Source organism: Cervus elaphus, chromosome 30 (assembly GCF_910594005.1).
Source record: "Cervus elaphus chromosome 30, mCerEla1.1, whole genome shotgun sequence".
Lineage (NCBI taxonomy): Eukaryota > Metazoa > Chordata > Mammalia > Artiodactyla > Cervidae > Cervus > Cervus elaphus.
In genome coordinates, this window is record NC_057844.1 from 68,354,360 (window position 1) to 68,367,023 (window position 12,664).

A 12,664-nucleotide genomic window follows, 5' to 3' on the forward strand; every position below is an offset into this window, starting at 1 on the left:
CTCATGGGCACAGGAGTCCTGGACAGTCATTGGAGGACCCAGGGACCTTCTGAGCCAAAGTGTAAGTTCATTCCACAGAAGGATCTATAAAGATTTACTCTCTTGAGAAGTTTTTGTTGATCGTCACACTTGTGAAATCTCCATGGTGATTATAGTCCATATCTTTCAGCTCATTAAAAATGCTATTCTATTGTCCTAGGTTTACATTGTTTTAATAAGTCATCCATGGTCATTCTTTTTGAAAGTTTATTTTTCAACTGGAACCATAATTGCTTCACAATGTTGGGTTAGTTTCTGCTGTACAACAGCATGACTCAGCTGTAAGTGTGTATATATATATATATATATATATATATATATATATATATATATATATATATCCTCCCTCCCACCCTCCCCCATCCCACCCTTCCAGGTCATCACAGAGCACTGAGTTGAGCTCCCTGTGCTATATAAGCAGCTTCCTGTGCTGAGCTATGCTTAGTCACTCAGTCGTGTCCAACTCTTTGCTACCCCATGGACTGTAGCCTGCCAGGCTCCTCTGTCCATGGGGCTTCTCCAGCAGGAATACTGGAGTGGGTTGCCATACTCTCCTCCAGGGGATCAAACCCAGGTCTCCCTCCTAAAACAAGAACAATATGATGTTAGGAAGTGTTCTAATTTCATTATTTTACATGTAGCTGTCCAGTTTTCTCAGCACCACTTATTGAAGAGGCTATCTGTTCTCTAATGTATATTCTTGCCTCGTTTGTCAAAGATAAGGTGTCTATAGGTGCATGGGTTTATCTCTGGGCTTGCCACACTGTTCAATTGATCTGTATTTCTGTTTTTTGTGGGGGTTTTTGTTTGTTTGTTTGTTTGTTTTGTTTTGTTTTGTTTTGTTTTTGTGCCAGCCCTATACTGTCTTGATTACTATAGCTTTGTACTATAGTCTGAAGTCAGAGAGCTTGATTCTCCCAGATCTGTTTTTTTTTTTTTTTCTTCTCAAGATTACTTTGGCTGTTTGGAGTCTTTTGTGTTTCCAAACAAATTGCAAAAATTTTTGTTCTCGTTCTGTGAAAAATGCTATGGGTAATTTGGCAGGGATTGCATTGAATCTGTATATTGCTTTGAGTAGTATAGTCATTTTTACAATATTGATTCCTACAGTCCAAGAACACAGTGTATCTGTTCATGTCATCTTTGATTTCTTTCATCAGTGTCTTACAGTTTTCTTCATTTTGGTCTTTTGTCTCCTTAGGTAATTTTTTTCCCTAAGCATTTTATTCTTTTTGATACAATGATGAATGGGATTATATCCTTAATTTCTCCTTCTGACTTTTTGTTGTTAGTAACACAATTTTTTTTTTTTTCCTTTGAGAAAGGTCTTTATTAGTTTTATTGGCAAGAAGACAGAACTTACCTTCAGCATCCATTGCAAGAATGTCTGCCTCGGTTTACTTTTTTTTTTTTTGCTGCACCTGTGAGGTATGTGGGATCTTAGTTCCCCAACCAGGAATCAAAACCATGCACCCTGCAGTAGAAACACAGAGTGTTAACCACTGTACCACCAGGGAAGTCCTGCCAGTGTTTTCTTATTGGGGAAGGATTTTTCTTTGACTTTTCATGCTGCTATAAGGAAAACAGTTTTAATTACATATATCTAGAACAGCATTTCTCTAGGTGTGTTCCATGGAACTTCTATTTTACAAGAAGGTTTCATGGCCACATAAATCTGGGTAAACATGCATCATTTTCCTTCTTGGTGCTTCATGTTGTACAGTTGGAAACAACTTGTTGGGAATTTGGACATCTCATTAAAGGAAATTATTTATGTGACAGCTGTTCAGGATGGTCAGAGACATGGGGACTTCCTTTTCATTACAGTGGCCCCTCCATGAAGTCTGGAGGTTGCAAAGGCTCTTCCGGGAAGCTCTGAGCATTTCCTCATGTGACTTGACTTGTTCCCATCAGTGCACGTGTAGTAAAGGTGCAGCCATGTGCTGGATCAAAAGGTTCGGATGTGAGCAAGACCCTGATGCCTCTGCCCTCCAGAGGCAACCAGGTTACTGGGTGAGACCGATACACAGGCAGATTATTTCAGCTTAGTGTGATGTGGACACACACATACCACATCTATGTGTTGTTAAAGATTTGAAGTAAATATGCAGCTGTCAGTTCAGTTCAGTTCAGTTGCTCAGTTGTGTCTGACTCTTTGCAACCCCATGGACTGCAGCATGCCAGGCCTCCCTGTCCATCACCAACTCCCGGAGTCCACTCAAACTCATGTCCATTGAGTCAGTGATGCCATCCAACCATCTCATCCTCTGTCGTCCCCTTCTCCTCCTGCCTTCCTTCTTTCCCAGCATCAGGGTCTTTTCAAAAGAGTCAGTTCTTCGCATCATATGGCCAAAGTATTGGAGCTTCGGCTTCAGCATCAGTCCTTCCAATAAATATTCAGGACTGATTTCCTTTAGATAGACTGGTTGGATCTCCTTGCAGTCCAAGAGATTCTCAAGAGTTTTGTTCAGCACCACAGTTCAAAAGCATCAATTCATTGGTGCTCAGCTTTCTTTATAGTCCAAATTTCACATCCATACATGACTACTGGAAAAACCATAGCTTTGACTAGACGGACCTTTGTTGGCAAAGTAATGTCTCTGCCTTTTAATAAGTTTTTTAGGTTGGCCATAACTTTTATTCCAAGGAGCAAGTGTCTTTTAATTTCATGGCTGCAGTCACCATGTGCAGTGATTTGGGAGCCCCCCAAAATAGTCTGTCACTATTCCCACTGTTTCCCCATCTATTTGCCATGAAGTGATAGGACCAGAGGCCATGATCTTTGGTTTCTGAATGTTGAGTTTTAAGCCAACTTTTTCACTCTCCTTTTTCATTTTCATTAAGAAGCTCTTTAGTTCTTCACTTTCTGCCATAATGATGGTGTCATCTGCATATCTGAGGTTATTGATATTTCTCCTGGCAATTTTGATTCCAGCTTGTGCTTCATCCAGTCCAGCATTTCTCATGATGCACTATGCATATAAATTAAATAAGCAGGGTGACAATATACAGCCTTGACATACCCCTTTCCCTATTTGGAACCAGAGCTATACTTGGTCTGAAATAACAAAATGTGAAAATCTAGATGTGAGATGTGTACACAAGAGAGTCATGATTTCCTCTAGGATGGTGTTTTGCTCTTTGGACACAACTCACTTCAGAGTTCTTTTAATAATAATCTTTGGATATATTCTTCACATGTAGCTTTGTAATAATAAGTGTTTGTCAACTAAAGGATACCTGGATGCATAAACAACTACACGAAACATTGGATACATGAAATACACATCCTGCTGCACTGTTGTGCTAGTTAAGAATGTTTAGCTTTCTTAGCTAGTCTTTTCTGAGTATAATTTTTCATTTGGGGGAAATTCTGAGCAGTTTAGATTGTTACAGTATTATATTAATGTTTCTTATCAACCATTAGTAGTACGTGGACCAATAGGGTTCTTTTCTTTTCTTTTTAAGCAATTGCCAGGGCTCTAGTTCATCCTGTTCTAAATGAAAGGGTTCTATAGTGTATCAGGTGCAATGGTGAGGTCTGCTGTGCTACGGGTCTTGTTCTATCCTGAGTGCACCCTGTTCACGTGTGTGTGTTGCAATCTGTTTCAGTCGTCACTGTTAAGCGCTGTGCTGGGGGAGCTGCCCCCAAGCAAGGGACAGGTCAGCGTGCACGGGAGGATCGTGTATGTGTCTCAGCAGCCCTGGGTGTTCTCAGGAACTGTGAGGAGTAACATTTTATTCGGGAAGAAATATGAAAAGGAACGATATATAAAAGTAATAAAGGCTTGTGCTTTGGAAGAGGTAAGTAATGACTTTGAGTTGCATATACTTAAATTTCAAATAATGATAGTGTTGGTTTAAACTACAGGGTTTATTAAAGTTTTGTTTCAAATTTTGAAAGATTTCTGGGTAAATATACACATGTAACCCAGCTGGTTCAATGCCAATGTGATAGCAGCACTTACAGAAATGCCTTTAGAAAGTAGTGGGTGGTTGTTTAATTTTATAATGTTTTATTCACTTTTTAATTTCTTTCTTTAATGAATGATTACCACAATTTACAGAAATAGTGTAGTGTAATGAACTCTCATGTACCACCCCCAGCTTTAGCCAAGGTCAGCTGATGGCCAGTCTTGCTGCATCTCTACCCCTGCCCCCTGCCAGCCCCACCTCCACCCCAGAGTATTCTGAAGCAGATCCTAGACCTCAGATTAGTTCATCTGTAAACATATCATTAGTTTTCTCTGCAAGATAGGATAGCCTTTGGGATAAAAATCACCATATTATTTCCCCTGAAAAATAGCTCAAATTCTTGAATATCATCAAGCTAGTCTGTGTGTTTTTTTTAATTAATTAATTAATTTTAATTGGAGGCTAATTATTTTACAATATTATAGTGTTTTTTGCCATACATTGACATGAATCAGCCATGGGTGTACATGTGTTTCCCATCCTAACCCTCCCTCACACCTCCCTCCCCATCCCATCCCTCAGGGTCATCCCAGTGTACCAGCCCTGAGCACCCTGTCTCATGCATCGAACCTGGACTGGCGATCTATTTCACATATGATAATATACATGTTTCATTGCTATTCTCTCAAATCATCCCACCCTCGTCTTCTCCCACAGAGTTCGAAAGACTGTTCTTTACATCTGTGTCTCTTTTGCTGTCTTGCATACAGGGTTATCGTTACCATCTTTCTAAATTCCATATATATACGTTACTATACTGTATTAGAGTTTTTCTTTCTGGCTTACTTCACTCTGTATAATAGGCTCCAGTTTCATCCACCTCATTAGAACTGATTCAAATGTATTCTTTTTAATGGCAGAGTAATATTCCATCATGTATATGTACCACAGCTTTCTTATCCATTCATCTGCTGGTGGACATCTAGGATGCTTCCATGTCCTGGCTACTGGAAGCTGCTGTGATGAACATTGGGGTACACGTGTCTCTTTCAATTCTGGTTTCCTTGGTGTGTATGCCCAGCAGTGGGATTGCTAGGTCCTATGGCAGTGCTATTTCCAGTTTTTTAAGGAACCTCCACACTGTTCTCCATAGTGGCTGTACTAGTTTGCATTCCCACCAACAGTGTAGGAGGGCTCCCATTTTTCCTCATCCTCTCCAGCATTTATTGTTTATAGACTTCTTGATAGCAGTCATTCTGACTGGCATGAGATGGTACCTCATTGTGGTTTTGATTTACATTTCTCTGGTAATAAGTGATGTTGAGCATCTTTTCATGTGTTTGTTAGCCATCTGTATGTCTTTGATGGAGAAATGTCTGTTTAATTCTTTGGCCCATTTTTTGATTGAGTCATTTATTTTTCTGGTATTGAGCTGCATCAGCTGCTTGACTATTTTTGAGATTACTTTTTTGTCAGTTGCTTCTTTTGCTATTATTTTCTCCTAATCTGTGTTTTTCATGTTGTTAATCATATCACTGAGAAATCCTTCACCATTGTTGAAATCAGACTTTGTATGAGGTCTGTCCATTGCACTTGGTTGATGCCTTTTTGCTCCATTTCAGTCTCTAGGTTTCCATCTCCACTTCATTTTTGACTTGTAGTTTATTCTTTAAAGAAAATAAAATGCTTTAACATTTCTTTTTAATACTGCATCTTTTACTATGGAGAGGTTGTTTTCAGGAATGGCACTGAGTTTCACAGGAAATGGCAAGATGAAATGCTTAACTGTATATTGGGATATAAATTAGTGAATAATGAAAACTAAACTTACCTGATAGGAGAATATAATTTGGCAAAAAGAAAGAAAATTTTAAATACTGATAAATACTATGTTACTCTCTTGGGTTAGAAAAATCAGTGAATAACAATGTTAAAGGGCTTCCTCTGGGGTCTATTCAGTGCAGTCTGGACATCTGACTTCTTTTATCCTGTGAAGAAAAGGCTGGGACAGACTTTCAAAGGTGTGGGGTTGAAGGCTGCAGACCCACTTTCTGAGGAAATAGTAATTTTGCTTGAACAATGGCTTGAATTTCATAGATTGTATCAGGTGGGTACCATTTTATGATGATGTGGACAAACAAAATTGTTACTTAACCGTCTTGTTTCTTTCTCCTGGGTTATTGTTAATAGATGATTGTGCTTTTGCAGAAATGATGTCGTTAGCAGTAATGAACTAGATTTTTATTAAGTGACATACACACTGTGTAAGAAAATAAGAGGGAAAGCAAATGTAAGACAGTGAGACAATAGTTCTCATTTATTGAGTCCTTGTGCCAATGTGTTTTCTGTGTATCACTCACGCATGCACACATGTACACACATAAAAAGAAATATGAGCTACGAATCTTTTACCAGTGTTTTTGATGTTACCACATCATTTTATAGTTGGTAAAATGGAGGCTTGGAGAGAAGAAATGACTCACCTCAATACTGGCAGCTCAGGTTCAGAGCTGTCTCAGCAGGACTCGAGACTCCACAGTGCCATGCTGTCTTTCAATTGAGGAAGTTTATAAGGAACAACTTATTAAAAAATTGGGTGATTTATGAAAGTGGGATGGGAAATAAATAGATTTCAGGCATTTCATAAGAAATGGGTTAATAATTACCTTAATCAAGTTGAATTTTTGATGTCCAGATCAGGCTCCAAAGACCCAGGCCACTGTGTGGCTGTTTCTTTTATGACCTTGCCTTTCTGGTAAAGCTCAGCATTATCTTTTGCCCCACATTTGAGCATCTCTGGAGAAGAGCAGGTGCTGGGACAGTGGCTCTGATTCAGTATTTTCCATGGGAGCCGATGCTTTGCTGCACCCACGTGGGGTGACTGGGCCAGTAATGTGGGCAGTGTCCTGGGGCTTCACCCAGCCTAGGGCATGTGTGCAGCACAGACCCTGGTGGGAAGGGGCCCTGCAGGACTGTTGTATGTGATATGAAGTTTATAAACATTGACCACTCTCCTGTTTTCTGCATGGTTGGGACATGGAGTTGGGGCCCCTTGTGTCCATTTCCTCCTTGGCAGGAAGGCAGGGATCAGAGAGCAGAGTCCTGACCCCAGCTTTGTCACTTGCTCACTGTCACTCTGGACATGTCCTGTTACCTGCCAGGACCTCTGACATATCTGCAGCAAAATAAGGACTTTGGATCAGAGGGTATCCAGGAGGTTTTGTTGCTGCTCTGAAATGTCATCTGTGACTATGATTAGCAAGAGGTCAGCAAAGTTTTTACACCTGGGAATGATCTAATGAGATTCTTTGCTTATGTGTTTTGGAATCCCTGTATCAGTGGATGGGCGTAATACTTTCATAGATAATAGGACTGTCCTAGAACCATCTGCAGTGATTTGGGGGCCCCCAAAACAAAGTCTGACACTGTTTCCACTGTTTCCCCATTTATTCGCCATGAAGTGATGGGACCAGATGCCATGATCTTAGTTTTCTGAATGTTGAGCTTTAAGCCAACTTTTTCACTCTCCTCTTTCACTTTCATCAAGAGGTTTGTTAGTTCCTCTTCACTTTCTGCCATAAGGGTGGTGTCATCTGCATACCCGAGGTGACTGATATTTCTCCTGGCAATCTTGATTCCAGCTTGTACTTCTTCCAGCCCAGCGTTTCTCATGATATACTCTGCATATAAGTTAAATAAGCAGTGTGACAACATACAGCCTTGACATACTCATTTTTCTATTTGGAACCAATCTGTTGTTCCATGTCCAGTTCTAACTGTTGCTTCCTGACCTGCATATAGGTTTCTTAAGAGGAGGTCAGGTGGTCTTATATTCCCATCTCTTTCAGAATTTTCCACAGTTTATTGTGATCCACACAGTCAAAGGCTTTGGCATAGTCTCGGAGTTACCCCACATCCGAGGTCAGGGGCAGTGGCTGAGAGGAGCCACCCCACGCCCGAGGTCAGGGGTAGTGGCCGAGAGGAGCCACCCCATGCCCAAGGTCAGGGGCGGCGGCCGAGAGGAGCTACCACACGTCCAAAGAGCAGCGGCTACCCAGGCACATGAGGGCTGAGAGGAGCTACTCCACGTTCAGAGTCAGGAGGGGCAGTCATGAGAAGATACCCCTCATCCAACGAAAAGAGCAGCTGCTGAGCTTTGCTGGAGCATCCATAAAGAGATACCCCACGTCCAAGGTAAGAGAAACCCAAGTAAGACGGTAGGTGTTGCGAGAGGGCATCAGAGGGCAGACACGCTGAAACCATAATCACAGAAAACTAGCCAATCTGATCACACGGACCACAGCATTGACTAACTCAATGAAACTAAGCCATGACATGTGGGGCTACCCAAGACGGATGGGTCACAGTGGAGAGGTCTGACAGAATGTGGTCCACTGGAGATGGGAATGGAAAACCACTTCAGTATTCTTGCCTTGAGAACTCCATGAACAGTATGAGAAGGCAAAATGATAGGATACTGAAAGAGGAACTCCCCAGGTCAGTAGGTGCCCAATATGTTACTGGAGATCAGTGGAGAAATAACTCCAGAAAGAATGAAGGGATGGAGCCAAAGCAAAAACAATATCCAGTTATGGATGGGACTGGTGATAGACGCAAGATCCGATGCTGTAAAGAGCAATATTGCATAGGAACCTGGAATGTTAGGTCCATGAATCAAGGCAAATTGGAAGTGGTCAAACAGGAGATGGCAAGAGTGAATGTCAACATTCTAGGAATCAGCAAACTAAAATGGACTGGAATGGGTGAATTTAACTCAGATGACCATTATATCTACTACTGTGGGCAAGAATCCCTTAGAAGAAATGGAGTAGCCATCATAGTCAACAAAAGAGTACTTGGATGCAATCTCAAAAAGGACAGAATGATTTCTGTCCATTTCCAAGGCAAACCATTCAATATCATGGTAATCCAAGCCTATGCCCCAACCAGTAATGCTGAAGAAACTGAAGTTGAAGGGTTCTATGAAGACCTACAGGACCTTTTAGAACTAACACCCAGAAAAGACGTCCTTTTCATTATAGGGAACTGGAATGCAAAAGTAGGAAGTCAAGAAACACCCAGAGTAACAGGCAAATTTGGCCTTGGAGTACAGAATGAAGCAGGGCAAAGGCTAATAGAGTTTTGGAAAGAGAATGCACTGGTCATAGCAAACACCCTCTTCCAACAACACAAGAGAAGACTCTACACATAGACATCACCAGATGGTCAACACCGAAATCAGATTGATTATATTCTTTGCAGCCAAAGATGGAGAAGCTCTATAAAGTCAGCAAAAACAAGACCAGGAGCTGATTGTGGCTCAGATCATGAACTCCTTATTGCCAAATTCAGACTTAAATTGAAGAAAGTAGGGAAAACCACTAGACCATTCAGGTATGACCTAAATCAAATCCCTTATGACTATACAGTGGAAGTGAGAAATAGATTTAAGGGACTAGATCAGATAGAGAGCATGGTGAACAATGGACCGAGGTTCATGACATTGTATAGGAGACAGGGATCAAGACCACCCCCATGGAAAAGAAATGCAAAAAAACAAAATGGCTGTCTGAGGAGGCCTTACAAATAGTCGTGAAAAGAAGAAAAGCAAAAAACAAAGGAGAAAAGGAAAGGTATTCCCATTTGAATGCACAGTTCTGAAGAATAGCAAGGAGATATTAGAAAGCCTTCCTCAGTGATCAATCCAAAGAAATAGAGGAAAACAACAGAATGGGAAAGACTAGAGATCTCTTCAAGAAAATTAGAGATACCAAGGGAACATTTCAAACAAAAATGGGCTCGATAAAGGACAGAAATGGTATGGACCTAACAGAAAGCAGAAAATATTAAGAAGAGGTGGCAAGAATACACAGAAGAACTGTACAAAAATGATCTTCATGACCCAGATAATCACGATGATGGTGTGATCACTCCCCTAGAGCCAGACATCCTGGAATGTGAAGTCAAGTGGGCCTTAGGAAGCATCACTATGAACAAAGTTAGTGGATGTGATGGAATTCCAGTTGAGCTATTTCAAATCCCCAAAGATGATGCTGTGAAAGTGCTGCACTCAATATGTCAGCAAATTTGTAAAGCTCAGCAGTGGCCACAGGACTGGAAAGGGTCAGTTATTATTCCAATCCAAAGAAAGGCAATGCAAAGAATATTCAAACTACCACACAATTGCACATATCTCACACTCTAGTAAAGTAATGCTCAAAATTCTCCAAGCCAGGCTTCAGCAACACATGAACCGTGAAATTTCAGATGTTCAAGCTGGTTTTAGAAAAGGCAGAGGAACCAGAGATCAAATTGCCAACATCTGCTGGATCATCAAAAAAGCAAGAGAATTCCAGAAAAGCATCTATTTCTGCTTTATTGACCTTGCCAAAGCCTTTGACTGTGTGGATCACAATAAACTGTGGAAAATTCTGAAAGAGATGGGAATACAAGACCACCTGACCTCCTCTTGAGAAACCTATATGCAGGTCAGGAAGCAACAGTTAGAACTGGACATGGAACAACAGACTGGTTCCAAATAGGAAAAGGAGTGCATCAAGGCTGTATATTGTCACCCTGCTTATTTAACTTATATGCAGAGTACATCATGAGAAACGCTGGGCTGGAAGAAGCACAAGCTGGAATCAAGATTGCTGGGAGAAATATCAGTTACCTCAGATATGCAGATGACACCACCCTTATGGCAGAAAGTGAAGAGAAGCTAAAAAATCTCTCAATGAAAGTAAAAGAGGAGAGTGAAGAAGTTGGCTTAAAGCTCAACATTCAGAAAACTAATATCATGGCATCTGGTCCCATCACTTCATGGGAAATAGATGGGGAAACAGTGGAAACAGGGTCAGACTTCATTTTTTTTGGGCTCCAAAATCACTGCAGATTGTAATTACAGCCATGAAATTAAAAGACGCTTCCTCCTTGGAAGGAAAGTTATAACCAACCTAGATAGCATAGTGAAAAGCAGAGACATCACTTTGCCAACAAAGGTCCATCTAGTCAAGGCTATGGTTTTTCCAGTGGTCATGTACGGATGTGAGTGTTGGACTGTGAAGAGAGCTGAGCGCCGAAAAATTGATGCTTTTGTACTGTTTTGTTGGAGAAGACTCTCTAGAGTCCCCTGGACTGCAAGGAGATCCAACCAGTCTATTCTAAAGGAGATCAGTCCTGGGTGTTCATTGGGAGGGCTGATGCTGAAGCTGAAACTCCAATACTTTGGCTACCTCATGTGAAGTGTTGACTCCTTAGAAAAGACCCTGAGGCTGGGAGGGATTTGGGCAGCAGGAGAAGGGGCTGACAGAGGATAAGATGGCTGGATGCATCAATGATTCGATGGACATGAGTTTGAGTAAGCTCCAGGAGTTGGTGATAGACAGGGAGGCCTGTTGTATGTGATTCATGGGGTTGCAAAGAGTCGGACACACTGAGTGACTGAACTGAACTGAGAACTATTTTGACCTGTAGTTACAGAAACTGTATGTGTAGTAGAAAAGGCTTGGCTTTTGGAGAAAAACAATCTTAGTTATTAACTCTGGGTGTTTATCTCATTTACTTTTCTTATTGAATGTAAGGAGAGATGGGATTTTTGTAAAGGCTACAGGCCCTGCATGTGGAATGCAAACATGCCAGTGTTTCAGTAAATGGTAACTATTTTTACTATTATAGCCCTTTTCTCTACAAATATACTTACATATAAATGAAGATTTCTCCTCACTGTTTTCCCTAACCCCACTGCCCCCAAATCCTGGATTAAAAAAACAGTAAAAAGAGCAAATTTTCTTGTATTACATATGTTAATTACAACATGACATATTATACTAGATTTAATTGAAGTAAACATTTAAGTTCATTGAGCTGAAAACATTTCTATTAATATGATAAAATAGGGAGAAACGAAGTAATCACAGTGACAACATCAATTCAGACTGATGACATCAACTTCAGGGCCCAGGAGTCAGAGGTTTAGAAGTTGAGTCTTTCTCTGCTTGCTAGGTGCATGATTCTTCATCTGTAAAATAGAGATAATAATACTATCAACCTCATAATGTTGTTTTGAGGATGAAATGCAAGAGTGATTTTAAAGCACCTGATTGTTAGGGACATAACAGGCACTTTATAAATGTTCAACTAATTTTGAAAAAAAATTAGCTCTTAATTTTAAGCTCAGTCAGTTTTTGGTAAAACACATCCATAAAATATGACATGTAAGAAAGAAGGCATTTGAATATTTAACTTTCATTATTTAAGTTTATATTTATGTAGGTACTCTATACATAGTACATTATGTAAAGGCTTTCCTCAGAGCAGTGATGTGACCTCACTTAGTCTCAATTTCCTCATCTGTGAAATGGGGCCAGTACTTCCTGTGCAGCTTGTTGTGAGGATTAGAGATACACAGCATCGGGGTCCACCACAGATCTTACCCTCCAGGAGCTGAGAGACGCCGTGTCCTTGTGTACAAATAATGGACCAGGATAAGACAGTTCTTCATGAGAGATTAGAGATGTAGACAGAACATTAGGAAACCAGCAGGAAGAGATGAGTCCAGGATGGGTTTATGGGAGAGTGTGTTTTGACTGAACCTGGAAAGATGGGAAGACTATTGACAGGACAAGAGAGGAAGGGTGATTCCACATGGAAGAAAAGCTGTAAGAAAGGCAAGACATCCGCTGTTTGACTCTGAAACCCAGCCTTCCTC

General features: G+C 40.7%; 1 protein-coding gene across 1 annotated transcript in view; it reads left to right on the forward strand.

Moving 5' to 3' along the window:
- LOC122687097 (ATP-binding cassette sub-family C member 4-like) overlaps positions 1 to 12,664 on the forward strand; it is a 330,146-nt gene that overhangs the window by 173,002 nt on the left and 144,480 nt on the right. Inside the window, exon 11 of the mRNA XM_043892537.1 lies at positions 3,652 to 3,843. Within this exon, the coding sequence (XP_043748472.1) occupies positions 3,652 to 3,843 (192 nt within the window). The remainder of the gene's footprint in view (positions 1 to 3,651; positions 3,844 to 12,664) is intronic.